General features: G+C 40.7%; 1 protein-coding gene across 1 annotated transcript; it reads right to left on the bottom strand.

Moving 5' to 3' along the window:
* Nucleotides 1–11138: 11138 nt before the first annotated feature.
* LOC149225086 (U-box domain-containing protein 44-like) lies at nt 11139–11858 on the bottom strand. Its single transcript, XM_089388351.1, has 2 exons — nt 11597–11858; nt 11139–11311 (listed from the first exon to the last, which is right to left on the bottom strand). Exons 1-2 carry the CDS (start codon nt 11856–11858, stop codon nt 11139–11141), a joined length of 435 nt encoding a protein of 144 aa, XP_089244477.1.
* Nucleotides 11859–18194: the final 6336 nt, after the last annotated feature.

The following is an 18194-nucleotide window of genomic DNA, read 5'->3' as shown; positions in this document are numbered from 1 at the left end:
GGAGGTGATGGTGGAGGAGATGATGGAGGAAGCTTTTCCCCTTTCCCTTTTCCCTCTGGGGCATCTAGAGAAGGTTCCTCTACTCCCTTGTCTTGTTTGGGTGTCGAAGTACTTTCACCTCGACCCTTCTTGAATTCTTGATACATCTCTTCTACCATGGCTCTCATGGTCATGAAACTATCCATGAACTGAGATTCTAATTCCAATGGGGTTTGTTCTGCCATTCTCCTCCTAGGATAGACTCTTCTAATTTCTAGATTAGCCTCAACAAGTTCTCATTCTCCTAGTTTGAGCTTTGACCTAGTTAGCATTCATCAATCGAGCACAAGCTTGTCTACCCTTAGCAAACCTAAAGCTCTGATACCACTTGATCTGAAAATGAGATCTTAGACTAATATTAAGGTATTATAGACTCGTGCAGGATTTTCCTATATTACTTAGTGAAACAGATCGATAAGATTGCGAATAATATCGATAATGAAGCAATTAAAGATGCATAACAGACACACACACATAACACATCAAGAAAATCAAGGAGTTCACACAAAACTCCCGGGCTACATCTCTTGGTCCAGCCTTCAATGGTGACCTCTCTGTTACGTCTTCAAGAGCAAAGTTTTACAAAAGTGAGCTCAATTTGAGTCTCAACACAATAGATACAAAATAGTAGGAGTTTACTTGAATCCCTCAAGTCTCTCTAAGTACACAGACTCTCTCTCACTCTTTGTCTCCGTTTCTCTCTGTCTCAGCATTGCTTGCCTCTATCTATGTCATTTTGTGGTTTTTAAGCTAATCGACACTGTCTGTTCGTTTCCTCTTCTAGGCTCTCTGGCTTCTGGCCTCTGTTCATTCAAACCTCCTTTGAGCATTAACCAATCATGGTATAACATCTTCAGGGATGGTGGCCACCTGTTTTGCAACAGAAGGGACCATCGGCGCTTTAGAAATTCGCAAAACAGTTGTTCTCTATTTACACAGAGAATACACAGAAACACGGTAAAAATCTGCCCAAACGCCTTTTCTCAGACCTGAAATATTATCACTTCCACCTTGTAATCCTTTCAAATTTGTCTTCGGGCGCCATCGCAGTGATCATTGATCCAACGACTGTTATTGATTTCAGGTAGCTAACGTGCACGGAGGTTACCCGCCCGAAAAGATAGTTTTCTCTCTCCAGCACCTAGCCACGTGTCGGGTAGTGTATAGGCTCAGGCAAACCTCTGCCAATAGCACTTACTGCGTAAGGCTCGCCTGAAATCCCGCTCATTCCAGAATTTAAAATATATATTGCTACTTGTATAAACCCTTTTGGGTCTGTTTTATCACCGAATTCACATTTCCTTTGTTTTTCGTTTATTTAATGAAAACATGAATTTACATTAAAAAATGCCTTTTTACGGAACTCAAACGATATATATTTCTACCCATAAGACCCATCAGGTATGGCTTTATCGCAAGTCACATATGTATCAGCCCCACTGCTCCGATGCGATATTGCAATATCACATAGTCCCCGGGCCTTTGGTAAGCGCTCCTTTGTATTTTTCCAAAGCGATATTGCAAGTTAACCTGGGTCGTCGATCTACGCTCTGATCACTATCGCAACTTTCATATGGTAGCCTCTGATAGCCTCCGCTTGCCATCTCTGATTGCGATATGCCGATTGGATCTAGACCATTGATCAACCAGATCCGACAGCTCCTGTGCATCATTGTTCAAGCCTCCGATAGCTCTGTTTTTCACTATTTCTTCATGTTTTTCAGGCCTGATAGTGTTTTCTGCCATTTGTAAAGGTTTTGCCTTATGCAATAGTTTTTTATTTTGAAGACTTAGAGGGTTTTTAGGATCCATTTTGGATCACCCACCCTATAGATATTAAATACAGAGGTCCGCAAGCTCCAACAGCAATATGACGAAGTAAGAGTGATGACGCACACTGTTGCTACAGCACAAATCCTTGCCAAGCTACAGGAGGCTAAGCAGCTCCTTACATAGGTGGAAGCAGCGCAGAAGAAAGAGGCAGTCCTTAAGGCTAGGTTGGGGCCTTGGTTGGATGAAGCCTACATAGTCTCGGCCAACATTCCGGAAAATTTTGCGAACTTGCAGAGTACGCAGCAGAATATTAAGCAGGATAGCATAGGACCAGCCACAAAGCAGCTAGTAGAACAAGTCAAGTAGGCAGCCACGCAAAGCGCAACAAAAGTAGTGGTTGCACAAGTGGAGTTGGGGGACCTTTGCAGTAAGATATCCACACCATCCGAGTGACTTGAGGGTGAGTTACGATATTTGTGTTGGGGGCCTATTGGGATGGGGTCCCCTAGGTCAATTTTAGGGCAAAAGCCCCAAGTTTTATGTAAAACTATGAAAAGTCTCCGAAAATTGTGGTCACAGAGCACGTAGTTAAGTAAAGAGTCAACAAGGGTTTTTACCCTCTTTTATGTAAGTTAATTTAGCTTTTTGAAGATCTACCCATGGTCCACAGACCATGGGATTGTATAAATAGGTGTTTCTTAGAGAGTCTAAGAAAGGAAGATAGAAGAATAGAAGTGCTCTATGGGTACGAAGGAGGGAGTCTAAGTTAGCACAGAAGGTAGCAGAAAGGCTCTACAGTTGAGTGCATAGATGCCTAGAGTAGATTCCACAGCTGAATGTGCAGACCCCTACAACTGAGTGCGCAGGGAAGTCTTGAGTCTGTAAGCTTAATTGAACATCAATAAAGATGATTACTACATAAATTCCTGTGTTTTATCTCCTTACTTCTGTTATGAATGAATGCGCTTTATGCCGTGATAAATGATGGTTTTGTAAAATAATAATGTATTGATGCGTGACTTTATTTGATCTATATTGTTATCTGAACATAATTGATGCTAAGTGTTTATGCGAAGATTATATCATTGTATGTTAAAAATATTGAACACTTAAGTAGATCTGAGTAAATACTAGGTTAAGAGTAATCTATGATGCACGTAAGTAGCTAATTCAATTGTTCAGGGTCCGAAAAAGCCAGTTGTAGACCTTCCCGGAGGTCTAGAGGTTGATTGAAGGAAGTTACATTGATGAGCCATAAGGGCTTATCGATCTGCACGGAGGTAGATCTAGGGCACCAAACGACATCACGCTAATCTCTGAGTGCGGAAAATTGGTTCAAGCATCCCCCCATACTACTTCAGGTGAGACTTCAGTTTGCACTCCGCAGATTGATGCCGAAAGGGCCAGTAGTGTAGGGATTTGTTTGGCACAACTAACTCTGAACCTAGGTTAGGACCCACTAAACCAACACAGATAAAGGAGGAGAATTCACCTTAAGAGAGTTTGAATATTTTTTGAAGAACATGGCATAAGGAGGAAGTACTCAATGGCCAGAACTCCACAACAAAATAAAGTAGTGGAGAGAAAGAACAAAATAGTCAGGAGATGGAAATAGAAATGATGGATAAAGCAGAGGTACCAGACACCAACTCGGGAGAAGCAACTCAAGAAGTTATATATTTATCAAATAGGACACAAACTAGGCTTAGCAGTGATAAGACTCCCTATGAGTTATGGAAAGGGAGACCAACATCAATGAAACTTTTCTAAGTATTTGGGAGAAAATTTTATATACAAAGAAATGATAGAAATCTTGGAAAATTTGACTCTCGAGTTGATGAGGGTATACTTCTTGGAAAATCATTCAAGATTAAAGGCTATAAATGCTTCAACAAGAGAACACAAATTGTTGAAGATTCCATTGATGTTATACTAGATGAAGTAATTTTATGAACAAAGGCATCTAGAGAAAGTGACAACTTAGGTAAAGAAGAAGAAGATTCAGCCTCCATAATTTCATATCATGAAGAAGTAGAAGCAGAGGATGAAGGCAAACAAGAAGGTACCACACAAAAACCTAAAAAGTATTCTAGGTATGTGTATAAATAACACCCGGAAAGTCAAATTATTGGTGATCATAGGCTCGATGTTCAAAATAGGAGGAAATTCCTTGGCAGTCTAAGTTATGCTAATCTTGCCTTGTTGTCACAAATCGATCCCAAAAGTCTCAGTTAGGTAAGTGAGTACAAGTTCTATGTGAAGGAAATGAATGAAGAATTGGACCAAATTAGGAAAAATAATACTTGGGAGCTTTTCCCTAGACCCAAAGAGAAAAACGCTATAGTCACCAAATGAGTCTTGAAAAATAAGAAAAAAGAGGAAGGGAAAGTGATAAGGAACAAAGTAAGATTGGTATGTGTTGTGGCTAGCAACAACCCCCCTTTTTATTTAGTATTAGTAATAACACTAAATAAATGGGGACCCTTCTAAAAAAATAAAAACTAGCACTTAGAATTCCATTTTAATAAAACACACTATCATAAACTTAGGAAAAACATTTGCAAACGTAAAGTCTTAAGTATTATGAAAAGTCTTAAATAAAATCATTCTCTTAATGATGAACATCACATCACAAAAGGGTAACAGAGGGCATCATATATAAAGAAACTGTTGGAATTGTGAAAACACGATGATGCGAGATCGCAAGCCACATAGATTCATCACATATCGCAAATCCCATATATCGCAGCGCCACCTAAGATAAAACGTCCCGATATTGCGAAATGCGATAAAGCATCTCGCAAATCGCATCTCGCAGTCACATAATGAAGCAAATGATTGTTAACAAAAAAGGATTAACAATATTGCAATCTGCGATATTGCGAAGCAAATCGCAAAATCGCTTTATCACAGATCAAAAGGGCTCACAGTTCGATGAAATATTTCTCGTCATCCGATACTGAGTTATGGGAATTAATGTCAACTTAGTGGTTTATTGATGGTTATTTATGAGAAATGATTTAGATCTGAGAAAAAGGGTTATTTCACGCAAGGTGATATATTTGATGTGATTTTGAAATTAAGAGCTTTCCCGTCACCTTATTATTTACCATCATTCATTATCTTTCTTATTGTGTCTTAGTTCTCTACTTGTGAACTTACAGGAGCAGTATGCAGAACAATACACAGAGCAGTGCACAGAACGTGATGGGGAAGAAAGGAAAAGCTCCGGTATCTGAAAAAACAGAGATGACTCCATTATTCACAGACACCACCTGTACCAGAGAAGTAGGGATATCTACTTGGGAAGGCATGTATAGTCTGCTGGAGGAAGAAAACCCGAGAGTCATGGAGGTTACAGCTACGGCAGATGAACGCGGGTCATCCAAAGCATCACTTACAGAGCTTGCATGCTCATTCCTGCACTGTATCGTAGCAAGGCCAAAAATACTTCCCTATACAGATATGGTCAAATGGGTGATAGACGATGCTGATATAATGGACAGGCAATTCAAGATGCAGAACCAGGAAGTTATAGGATCATTTACCCCACAGAATTTAAGACGCATGTATCATTTACCAGAGCTGCAGGCTAGCTATAACAAATAGTTCGTGGAGAAATTCACCAAGGAGAACGAAGATTTGGCAGAATGCACCAAACGTTGGTCAGCGAAGGAAGAGCTATTAAAGAAGGACAAAAATGGTATGTACAACATTGGTTCCCTCTCTTCTCCGTATTGTTTTGCTGCTGTAATGTTATGTAGCCTATCTGGAAAACCTGATATCAATAAGTTTTCATCCAAGTGGCTACCCCTACAAGATGCGACCACCAACGCCACTATAATGGACTGGGCCCAAATATTGTCTGATAACTTAGCCTCTGCTATTTGGAATTATTAGACTAAAAGGAGTCCTTCTCAGAGGATTTATCCTCCCTTCTTTCTAGCTGCCTATGTCATGGGTGCTATCGTTTTTGTTTCTAAATTTCCTCTCATGGGTTGGAAATGGATGTACAAAATCCCTTACCCATTCAATTCTACCATAAGGAACTGTGGGATTCTAATTTCACCCCTTATTTTTATAAAATATACCATGGAGTTATGCTACCCATTTACAAGATGTTGTATAATACAGATGCCCCAAGATTTTCTCCTGAAGCCGCAATTGGTATTCTCCCTGTGGGAAGATGGTTCAGAGAAGAATTTTTCACTTATATCAGAGCATTTGGAAGCATTGCCTCTCCTCATGTACTTCCCTTGTATGTTCCTGACAAATTGATGGCCTGGGAAATAGCCTACCAAACCTATGGGGTTTGGGGAATGAGCAGAGAGCTGAAGGACAAGAAAAAGGAAATCTGGCCACAATTCCCTGTGGTCTGTGGAGCTTTTGAATTGTTTGATCTATGTCACACTTTCAAGGAAGTAGACAACATGTTGAGTCTAAAATTACCTAAGTTCCCAGGGAGACAGTTTGATCCCTTTGATGTGATAAACAATTTTACCACGGCAGTTAAGATAAAGGTGTTCACTAAGGAAGATGATCTTTTCGACGATGTTTTCTAGCAGAAGAGCACACACAGAGACATCTTACACCTAGCCCAAATCCAATTTAGCCCAACAGAATTCCAAGGGTTTAAACTCTACAAAGAACAAATATTGGCAGATGTCCCCTTGGACAAATTGCGTGTAGAACCAATAAGGGAACCCACTCGCAGCATTAGTATTAGTGGAAGCTCAGGGAAAGAAAAGTCTAAATCTAAGTCTGAAAGAGAATCACAAGAAAGATCTAGACGGTTAGAGAGCGATCACAATAAGAGTGAAGGATCAGTTAGGGATACTGCCCAATCCTAGGAGAATCCTGAGCAGCAATTGTTTTCGCTAACATAGGTGGAAATTCTCGCTCCCCTCATCTAGCCAACGAATCTAATAAGAATAGAGCTGGAGAAAGAATAGGAAAAATTTAATGAATTGATCAATACGGGGGTACAAAACATAGAGACACCAAAGAATCCAACATAGACAACCACAGAAATGGTGATTGAAATAGTTTTCAATGCTCCAGAAACTAAGCACATTCCCATAGCTCCGTCATCTAAAATTATACTAAAGATAGAGGAAATCCCTCCTCTGGATGTGTTTTATAGTCTACAACACAAAGATGTGGTCAAGAGATAGAGGAAGAAGTGAAAACTAGATAGCATGCTCTCACTTGAAGCAGAGCCACTGGATGTCCTTTGGCAAGACCCTACCACTGATCCGACAGAGAACCTGACTAGATTATCCCAAATCGCAGGAGCTTATGCTTCTACTACTATTGACAAAGCATCTGAAGTTCAACTATTGCTTAAAGATAAAGAGGATAAAATCCTATTTTTGCAGCAACAGTTACAGCAGGCCAGCGTTAGCCGGGAAGCAGAAGAAAAATTGGTAAAGTTACAACAGGACTTCCAGCAAATGCAGCTGGGTTATCAAAGCAGTCTGGCCGAAAAAGAACAACAATTACAGGCCACATTAGAAATGCACAAAGATGATCCTAAAGTCACAGAATTTGTCACAGAAGCCCTTGCCTTGAATGATCAACTCTTGCAACAACAGGAAACACTTTGCCAAAGAATATCGCAATGGAACTCTCACTGCGAAATAAGTGAAAAAATCACAAGTCAAGTCGTAGATTTGTGACTTGATTATGATTTAATTGATAAGAAATTTTTTGACTATTTGAATTGGCAGGAATCAGAGGAAGGCAAGAAAGCAGGGTTGCCCAAGATCAATGAATCCCACAAAGAAATGTTGTTTAATAAATGGGATGCACAGATCAAAAAAGTAGAACAAGCAGCAGAAGAAGCAGCGACAGCAACAAGCAATGTCATTGACTATGTCAATGAAAATCTGCACAGAGCCAACATAATATCGGAAACCACTCCAGGATTTCTCCCAAAAACACAACAACTAAAAACGAGTTGGAGATAGAAAGCCGAAGAAAAGGCAGATTCAATCAAAAAGTTAGCTAAGTTAAAATTGGACACTTACTGGCAATATTTGGTGAAACCACACAGTCAGTGTATGACTCTGAAGTTCCTTACAAATTCCGCCGAGAAGATAGCGCCAGCGCTTGCTGATTCTGTTTTTGTAGGACAATTAAAATTGGAGGTCGGCCAACCGACACTCCTGAAGTTGATGTTGGATACTTGCAACTTAAGAGAACAGATGCATAGTTGATCTTTAGATACAATTTCAGTTTAATTTCATTTTATTTTTGCTTTAGATGAGGATGGTCATTTAAACCTCCTCCTATATTTTTGTAATAACTATTTTTAGTCTTTAGTTAGTAGTATTTAAAACCCTATCATGTATTTAGAGAGGGGTCCAAAAATTTATCAAAAACAGTTCTTCAGAACATTCACTTTTTCCCCCCTAAGGAGGTTTTGATAAACGAATGGATCGAGATTTATTTATATCTGTGTTTAATGTCTGCTACTGAAATGCACTTATGTACTCTTAGTAGATATTGAATTATGAGAAGATAAATCTATATTGCTGAAGCTTATGAGTAGGACTTATTATCAATGGTACTTTTATCTCTTAATGATTTCTGCTTATGTGTCAAGTGATATGTCATTTTCAGTTGTTTATATATGAAGGCTTGAATGTTTAGTTATCATTTGGCACTTTTGCATGGTGGTAACTGGTGGGCTCCAGTATTGTAGCAATAATGCTACAACTCCTGGAGCTTCCTATCTCTAATTTTATCAACCCGGTAGTTCGTACAAACTTGGAAGCGATGGTGCTGTATGCACAAGTACTAGCTCTTGTCACAGCTGTCACTTGGTCAGCTGGCACAAGTCCGCTAGGGCTCAAGCCAACTTCTATATGCTCTCAGAAGAAGCTTGCTAAATGATGGACGAAGGCTATCTCAGAGGAAACTAATCTATTTTGCAAAAATGAACTGAAAGCCAACCAAAACATGGAAACCCTAGTAAACCCTAATCTGACTAGCTTAACCTCTAGGATGCAATGGGTGGAGTGCAAGTGTTTGGAAATGATGCCATTACTTCTAATGATGTGAAATGCATGAACTTAAACTACTTTCATTGAAAAGAACATGTTTTTGTATTTTTGCTTAAGTGGATGAAGTGATTATGATTTTGTTTCTTATTAGGGTTTGGCTGTGCAGAGGTGGTGCGAAGAGAGAGAAAGCTTGGGAAAGGTCAGGAGGGCTAGGAGAGGTCCCAGAGGATCCCTAGCATTGGTCCACAGAAGTCCACAACGTTCAGGTGCTCGGCAACCGAGTTTGCAGGCTTCTACAGGATGTCTGCAGGGGATTCTACAAGAAACTCAGGAATTTCTACAGGATGTTTCGAAATGGGATGTTTGAGGATGGATGGTTGATGGAAGATGCATGGATGGTTATGGAGGTAGGATGGGGGTCTGAAGTGACCCAGGACCTGATGGATGGAGTGGTGAGATGATGTGGAAGGCTGACTTGCATCAACGAAGGTGTAGGAAACGGAAAAGCAAGAAGGTAGGGTTACGTGGCAAAAGAGTAGATGGGAGATGAGGAAACAGACTTGGTGATGGAGGAGCTGATCTGGACGAGGCTTAGATGAACGAGGAGGTGATGAAGGTGCCCTGCATAGTGTTTACAACTGAACCAACAAGGACATGCAAGAAAACAAAGATCTAGTTATGAAACCTATGACCTAGTTACTTCACTCTAATCTGACCTAACAGCAAAGGAAATGAACAGAAGTTTATTTGCAGTGAAACCATGTGAAACAATTATGAAACTAAGTGATTATAAACCTAAACATGCATCCAAACTGATATCGAGTTCTGCAAATGAGATTCAAACACTAATGATTGCATGGTGAAGCAAAGAAAGTGTTTTTGTTGGCAACAAGGTTACATTGGTCCCAGCTCATTATCCCACTGAAGGAGAGGTGAGATCCAAGGTACTTGATGGCCTTTTTGTAGAGCTTTTCCTGTGATTAACCTATCAAGCAAATCTAAACATTAAAAACCTTTTCTAATCATCAAAAGCAACCTAAACAACAACACAACATTTAAATCTAAATAGCAGATTTTATTATGAGAATGCAGCAAAGACACATAAAGATAAACAAGGGAGGTACTGAGCGCTTGAGATGGGCCCAACCCCAAGAGCTACAGCCTCCCAAGAGAGATTTAGAGCTGGTGCAAAGCTGGATTCATCTTTATTAAACAAGAACGAAGAGTTACATCAAAACTGTCCACAAGGAGAGCTTGAGAATGAGCTGAAAGCAAAGCTAATCCATGGCCTAAAAATCGAACTACAAAATGACTAACTACTGGTTGAGACAAGTGACTAACCACTAGCTACAAAATGACTACCCACTAGCTAACCAAAATGAGGCCCTAAGCCTTCTTATTTATACAATTTGAGGACCCAACAGTCCTCCTAAAATTTAGGGACTTGGCTGCCCAAGACTTGTAGTTAACAGCAGTCCAACTTGACTTGCTTGGCTGCCCTTGAGCTGATTGATTCGGTGGCCCTTGAACTCCGAGCTGATGGTGGAGAATTCGAGGTAAGGGCCCATAAATGAGGGGGACACCTTCCTACAAATCCTCTAGCTTGTTCTCCCACGAATTTGGCTGCCAAGTGCTCATTAAGACCTTCAATTTTGTCTCCAAGTTGACCAAAAAGGCTACACAAGGCACCCATTAGACTTGTTGGCATAATGACTAACCAAATTCACTCTATTAACATAAAAATAATCAAAAACATGCAATAAACAAATGAGAATGGTGGACTAAGCCAACTTAGGATGTTGAATGAGCCCAAATAATTGTACATTTTTGGGGCTCATCATCACCCCCCTACTGAAAGTGTTGCTCATCCTCTGAGCAACCAATCTCTCTCCTCATCTGATGGCCCTGGTGGCTTCTTTGGCTAACATTTCGGCCGATTCCTCCTTTGGCTTCCCTATTTTCAAACTTCCTATAGAAACAGTTCGCTGGCTTCCTGTAGAAACAGTCCTCTGTCTTCCTGTAGAAACAGTCTGCTAACTTCCTGTAGAACCAATTTTCTCTGGTTTTGCGTGATTGGCTGGGGGTGCCTTCTCCTTGAACTGTGCTTCCTGAAAGCTGACGAATCCAACATGAATGGCAAGTCTAATGTATTATAAAAGCACACAAGTACAATGAGCTGCCCGAGAATAGATAGTGCATGCCAAATCTGGATGGGAAAGAGTGTTTCCAGGCCTTTAACTGAATCGAATGGCATTCTTAATCTTGGATTTGAACTCTACTAAGAATTGATAACAGAAGCAGAACAGAACATAAGATAGATCAAGTTGTCCTTGCCTCAACAGCCGCTGGTACACAACAAATGGCATGGAATGCTCGAACAATGCTTCCATGTATTGAAGGTGGTGTCCAATTTATTAAAGATAATAGCTGGTATATGATCTCATCAGATCCCAATAATGCAGCTGTTGTGTCATTTGTTCTTTGGGGCAATGCTGTAGACATAGCAAGGTTTGCATAGGTATTAGCAGCTTTTTCTCTCAAAGCAAATATAGTTGACAGTGGTGTGCATAGAAGGTCCAAGATGGGTCAGACCACCCCATCTTTGATCATTTGTAACGCATTCTCAGGTAAACTTGAAAGATTTTGAAGTGCCCCAATGGCTGCTAATTTTGACTTCAAATTAACATTTGAAATCATTTCAAGAAGTGGAAATACAACTCCCTCTTTGAGCAATGCAGCGTTGTTTTCATCTGTTAAACCTATCTCTCACAACTTACTTGCTATAACAATCTTCATTGTGTCAGACCCTTCTCTCAGGTTCTGTATCAAGGGCTTGAAATAGTTCGCCTGTGCCATTTGCACTACATTATGCTCACTGTATGGGAGATTCTCCAGAACTTCGTTTGCATCCTTAGCAGCTTTAGGATTGTCACTATTTGACATTGTTACAAGGAGGAGGATACAACCTTGTACCTTGCCAATCTGTTCACACACAGCCATATCCTTTGAAAGCTCTAAAAGCAATTCCACGGCTTTCATACCCTCTGCAATATCACGTGCAAGTGAACGAACAATAAAATAGCATGATCCACCTCAGCTATTTTCACCTTTCTTCAAGCTCCAAACTTGATGAAGAGAAACTCAGGCTTCTCTGCTCTGCTGCACTTTCCTATAGAAGACCCCACCCGTTTCCTGTAGAACGTGATTCTGCCTTTGAGTGAGCCCGATGCACGAGTGAAATTTGAACCAGGTAGGAAACTCAACGGAGGACGATAGGTTAAGTCGATTGTGGAAGCAGAGGATGTTGCAAGTGCAAGTTGGCAACCATCTGTGAGTTTCAGCTGAGCGTTGATTAATGGTTGCGTGATTTGTGGTGAAGGAGTGCAGTGGCCAAGCGTGCGTGGCTTTTTAGAACTGAAGTAATGTTATGAACTGCATGTCTTCATCTATCTGTCAATCAGCTGATGTCATGTGCACTGGAGTTCAACAAATCCACCACTAACTGTTTTTTCTTCAATTTTCACGTGAATGACTGATCATGCTGCGTGATTGTTGCCTTGCTTAGTGCAATTGAACGTGGCTCTCTTCTTGGCTGAATCCACTCATCTCATTCATTCATGCATTGCTTTAGATTATATCTATGCAAACAGATGAACAAGGATTAGTCACGTACCTGAAATCAAACGGCTGCTTATGAAGCTTTTTGCTGCATGCATGTGTTGATCTTCATTTGTTGCATGTATGGTGGCTTGATTGATGATTAATGGCTGTTTTTTCTTGTGCAGGTGTCCTCTAGACGGATCTAAGCTGTAGGAGTTCATTTCCACGTTCAACTCTGCCCGTTCAAGCTGCTGCTGCTGCATCGTCACAAAACCAGAACTTCTTTTTGCCATTTCTCCCAAACGGTAGATCGGTTTGATCTGAAACTCGGTGAGCATGTTTCTACCATCATTATGCATCTCCCATAGCAAATTCGTGATCAATGGATGCACGGATTTCGATAAAAATGGAAAATGGCTGAAGATTTCAGAGCTTGATTTCTCGGAAACTGTGCATCGGAATCGGCTGAAACTGCTGGGGTAGGCTACTATCACCCATGTGCATCTCCCCATGAAATAGGTTTTGAAACGGATGCACGGATATGGAGAAAACGCAAAAATGGCTGATGGTGATGGAGGCTGATTTCTTGGAAACCGTGCACCGAAATTGCACGAAACTACTCAGGCATGTTGTCATCAACCTTGTACAATTCCCCACAAAACGGTTTGTCAAATGGATGCATGGTTTTCAAGTTATGGCAAAAACAAATTTCGTTCTATGGATTTTTGCTTCAAGGCACTTTGCAAATGGTTGCATGGTATGACAAAATGAATTTTGGCTGTGATGCAGGTATGGAGATGATGGAGGAGGAGTTGGAAGATTGCAGGAGGACTTCTGAACCTTTGAGGAAGCTACCATGCTTGCCAAACCACTTTTTGAAATGCATGCCTAGTTTCCCACAATTTCTACAGGAAGTTCCTGTAGAAGCACAATGAGAAGCACAAGGAGGTGAAAAAATGATGGATGAAGGCAAGGGATGGACACACAAGTGCTTGTAGGCCTAATCAACAGATTCCCACCATTAGATTCACTTTTGAAATTGGATTTGGCTCGTCCAAAGGTTCTACAGGATGTTTCCTATAGAAATACAGAGCTTCCTGTAGAAGGCACAAGAAATTCCTTTGACCTTGATTTGAGTGCTCCTCCTATCATGAAACGTCCTTCTTGCAACCTGCAATGTCATTGCTGCAACATGAAATTATTCAATGGAGATTAGCTTTATTTTTCTTTTTCTTTTTCTCTTCTTTTTTTTTTGAAAAACAACTAGGGCACCTCATGGAGGTTTTCACCCTAATTGCCTGCCTTGGGCGCCTCCAAGGGAGGTTTTCACCCAAAGATCTTATTCTCTTTTCTCTTTTTTTCCAACCCATTGACCGCCTCATGGAGGTTTTCAATCAATGAGACAATCTAAGGCGCCTCCAAGGAGGTTTTCTCCTTAGATTTTTATTTTTCTTTTTTCATTTTTTCTTTTTCTTTTTTCTCTTTTTTCTTTTTTTCTTTTTTCCTACCCTACCCTACTTGAAAAACAAAATCATTCTCAAGTATAAGAATACTTCCAATGGAGCCATGTGCACATCGAGATTAGAGAAAAAATGATGTGAAGGCTCGAAATGCATGCTTTGATAGGTATCCAGATCTCAGAGACCAAATGATCTGATCTTGAAGGGATCAAACATAGCTGAGGAAGAGAGTACTGCTGCAACTTAGTGACTATCTGGAACCATGTCTCAATATAGCTTTGATATCCTTGGTTCTTTTGCTGATCTGGATCATTCTTCATGTCACCTTTTATCATGACCTTCTGATCTTCCTCTTTTTGTTGATCTTTCTCTTGAGTACATGGAGGATTTGATGATAACCATGAGGGAACTCTCTCGGTCTCTGATTTAGATCTCTTCTGTTCATCAAGTGCAGCCCATGGTTCTTTGATCTCCTCTTTGGAATCTTCTTTTGTTGGATGTGATCCTTCAATGCTTTCAAGATGATCTCTTTTTTGCAATGCTTTTCTTGAGCTATGGTGAAGATCATTGAGCTCAAGAGGAGTTGTTTGCAAATGTTGTGCCTCAGATTTGCAATGGGGTTGAGCTGCTCCATTGTGTGGCTTTGGAAATGGTACGGGTAGTTGAGTGGAGGTGTGAAATTGAGATGGAGATGGATGGCATTGTGGTTGGGTAGGCATTTGGGGTTGCCTTGGTGGAGGAGGAGGCGATGGTTGTGGATGAGCAGGTGGTGGAGGAAAATGAGCGGGATGAGAGTTGTACTAGGGCCTCCACTCCTGATAAGGTGCATTCCACTGAGGCTGTGGCTGAGCATAAGAGTGAAATGAATGAGCAACTGGTTGGGCATAATATGGATCTGTGAAGGAACAAGGAGAATATGACCAAGGAGGAGGTGTAGACCAGGAAGGATGAGCAGGGGGATCCCAAGAAGGCATGAAAGTGGCTTGATAAGGATCATAATAGGTCTCGGGTATCCCTTACAGTTTCTGCTGGTAAGATCTAGGTCCATGTGGCCTCCTTTGGTTCATATAATAGAGTGATTCAGTGGCTCCCTTGGCTCTTTGATATGCAGCTTTGATTCTGGGCAAGGAAGGGCACTGATCTGTAGGATGGTATTCTTCACATACAAAACACACTTCTAGGGAGTGCATTGGACATTCGTTCCTAGGATGATTTTTAAGGCACCTAGGACAAAAAATGACCAAAGCCCTCTTGGCTTCTTCATGCTTCTTGTGGATCCGCAAGGTATCCAGTTGCATGGCAAGAAACTGCCTCATGTCACTCTTGAAATCTTCGATCTGATTTGCAAATTCATCTTTGGATAAGGGAATGCTCCCAACATTTCGGCTTGTAGCCATTTGCTCCAGAGGAATGTTTTCTTCTTCTTCTCCCCTAGAGGTTCTTTAGATATGTCTTGATGTCCACCCGGGGGTTCTTTCATCACAACCATCGAAGAAGAACGTTGGCCATGTGAAGCAGTGGGGGTGTTGTGCAATCATTTTTCTAACTTATCTCTACTCCTACAAAGCATGAAATGAAATCTTTTTGGTTGTTTTTTTTCTTTTTTCTACTTCTACTTGCAAAACTGAAATAGATTGAACTGCAACTAACTGTCTTGCTAAAATGAAAATGCGGAATTGAAATGAAAGCAGGAAAGGACTAATCTATTTTGCTCAAATGAAATTGCAGGAATGGAAAGGCTAGTCTACGCTTGCAAAATTGAAATACTAATCTACGCTTGCAGAATTGAAATACTAATCTACGCTTGCAAAATTGAAATTGCGGAATTGAAAGGCTAATCTAGGAAAGCAGGAAATGCTAATCTATGAAAGCAGGAAATACTAATCTATGAAAGCAGGAAATGTCTATGCTACTTTTGCAGAATGAAAATGAAATAAACTACTGAGCAGAAGGTTGTAGTAGAAAATAGAAGAATAGCAACAATCACCAATACTCTGCTGCTTCCCCGGCAACGGCGCCAAAAAGATGGTGGGCTCCAGTATTGTAGCAATAATGCTACAACTCCTGGAGCTTCGTATCTCTAATTTTATCAACCCGGTAGTTCGTACAAACTTGGAAGCGACGGTGATGTATGCACAAGTACTATCTCTTGTCGCAGTTGTCACTTGGTCAGCTGGCACAAGTCCGCTAGGGCTCAAGCCAACTTCTATATGCTCTCAGAAGAAGCTTGCTAAATGATGGACGAAGGCTATCTCAGAGGAAACTAATCTATTTTGCAAAAATGAACTGAAAGCCAACCAAAACATGGAAACCCTAGTAAACGCTAATCTGACTAGCTTAACCTCTAGGATGCAATGGGTGGAGTGCAAGTGTTTGGAAATGATGCCATTACTTCTAACGATGTGAAATGCATGAACTTAAACTACTTTCATTGAAAAGAACATGTTTTTGTATTTTTGCTTAAGTGGATGGAGTGATTATGATTTTGTTTCTTATTAGGGTTTGGCTGTGCAGAGGTGGTGCGAAGGGAGAGAAAGCTTGGGAAAGGTCAGGAGGGCTAGGAGAGGTCCCAGAGGATCCCTAGCATCAGTCCACAGAAGTCCACAACGTTCAGGTGCTCGGCAACCGAGTTTGCAGGCTTCTACAGGATGTCTGCAGGGGATTCTACAGGAAACTCAGGAATTCTACAGGATGTTTCGAAATGGGATGTTTGAGGATGGATGGTTGATGGAAGATGCATGGATGGTTATGGAGGTAGGATGGGGGTCTGAAGTGACCCAGGACCTGATGGATGGAGTGGTGAGATGATGTGGAAGGCTGACTTGCATCAACGAAGGTGTAGGCAATGGAAAAGCAAGAAGGTAGGGTTACGTGGCAAAAGAGCAGATGGGAGATGAGGAAACAGACTTGGTGATGGAGGAGCTGATCTGGACGAGGCTTAGATGAACGATGAGGTGATGAAGGTGCCCTGCATAGTGTTTACAACTGAACCAACAAGGACATGCAAGAAACAAAGATCTAGTTATGAAACCTATGACCTAGTTACTTCACTCTAATCTGAACTAACAGCAAAGGAAATGAACAGAAGTTTATTTGCAGTGAAACCATGTGAAACAATTATGAAACTAAGTGATTATAAACCTAAACATGCATCCAAACTGATATCGAGTTCTGCAAATGAGATTCAAACACTAATGATTGCATGGTGAAGCAAAGAAAGTGTTTTTGTTGGCAACAAGGTTACATTGGTCCCAGCTCATTATCCCACTGAAGGAGAGGTGAGATCCAAGGTACTTGATGGCCTTTTTGTAGAGCTTTTCTTGTGATTAACCTATCAAGCAAATCTGAACATTAAAAACCTTTTCTAATCATCAAAAGCAACCTAAACAACAACACAACATTTAAATCTAAATAGCAGATTTTATTATGAGAATGCAGCAAAGACACATAAAGATAAACAAGGGAGGTACTGAGCACTTGAGATGGGCCCAACCCCAAGAGCTACAGCCTCCCAAGAGAGATTTAGGGCTGGTGCAAAGCTGGATTCATCTTTATTAAACAAGAACGAAGAGTTACATCAAAACTGTCCACAAGGAGAGCTTGAGAATGAGCTGAAAGCAAAGCTAATCCATGGCCTAAAAATCAAACTACAAAATGACTAACTACTGGTTGAGACAAGTGACTAACCACTATCTACAAAATGACTACCCACTAGCTAACCAAAATGAGGCCCTAAGCCTTCTTATTTATACAATTTGAGGACCCAACAGTCCTCCTAAAATTTAGGGACTTGGCTGCCCAAGACTTGTAGTTAACAGCAGTCCAACTTGACTTGCTTGGCTGCCCTTGAGCTGATTGATTCGGTGGCCCTTGAACTCCGAGCTGATGGTGGAGAATTCGAGGTAAGGGCCCATAAATGAGGGGGACACCTTCCTACAAATACTCTAGCTTGTTCTCCCACGAATTTGGCTGCCAAGTGCTCATTAAGACCTTCAATTTTGTCTCCAAGTTGACCAAAAAGGCTACACAAGGCACCCATTAGACTTGTTGGCATAATGACTAACCAAATTCACTCTATTAACATAAAAATAATCAAAAACATGCAATAAACAAATGAGAATGGTGGACTAAGCCAACTTAGGAGGTTGAATGAGCCCAAATAATTGTACATTTTTGGGGCTCATCAGTAACTATTCTTTTTATGCTGAGTGTATGAATAACTTATTATGTGATATGCTTATCATAATTGTTTCGACTAATTTGTTATACGAAACAATTTACTTTTAATGGATTATTTTCTCATAGCAATTGAATA

Source organism: Pinus tabuliformis, chromosome Q (assembly GCF_031772625.1).
Source record: "Pinus tabuliformis cultivar Carrire ecotype Pingquan chromosome Q, CPIR1, whole genome shotgun sequence".
Classification (NCBI taxonomy): Eukaryota; Viridiplantae; Streptophyta; class Pinopsida; order Pinales; family Pinaceae; genus Pinus; species Pinus tabuliformis.
Note: the sequence above shows the minus strand (reverse complement) of the source record. Positions and strands in the feature narration are given on the sequence as shown.

Bases quoted from the DNA above. Each gene is read 5' to 3' on its own strand.
- LOC149225086 (XM_089388351.1), bottom strand. From the start codon at position 11,858: ATGAAAGCCGTGGAATTGCTTTTAGAGCTTTCAAAGGATATGGCTGTG. The intron at 11,312-11,596 runs GTAAGTTGTGAG...CTATGTCTACAG, and splicing joins AATGAAGATTGTTATAGCAA to CATTGCCCCAAAGAACAAAT.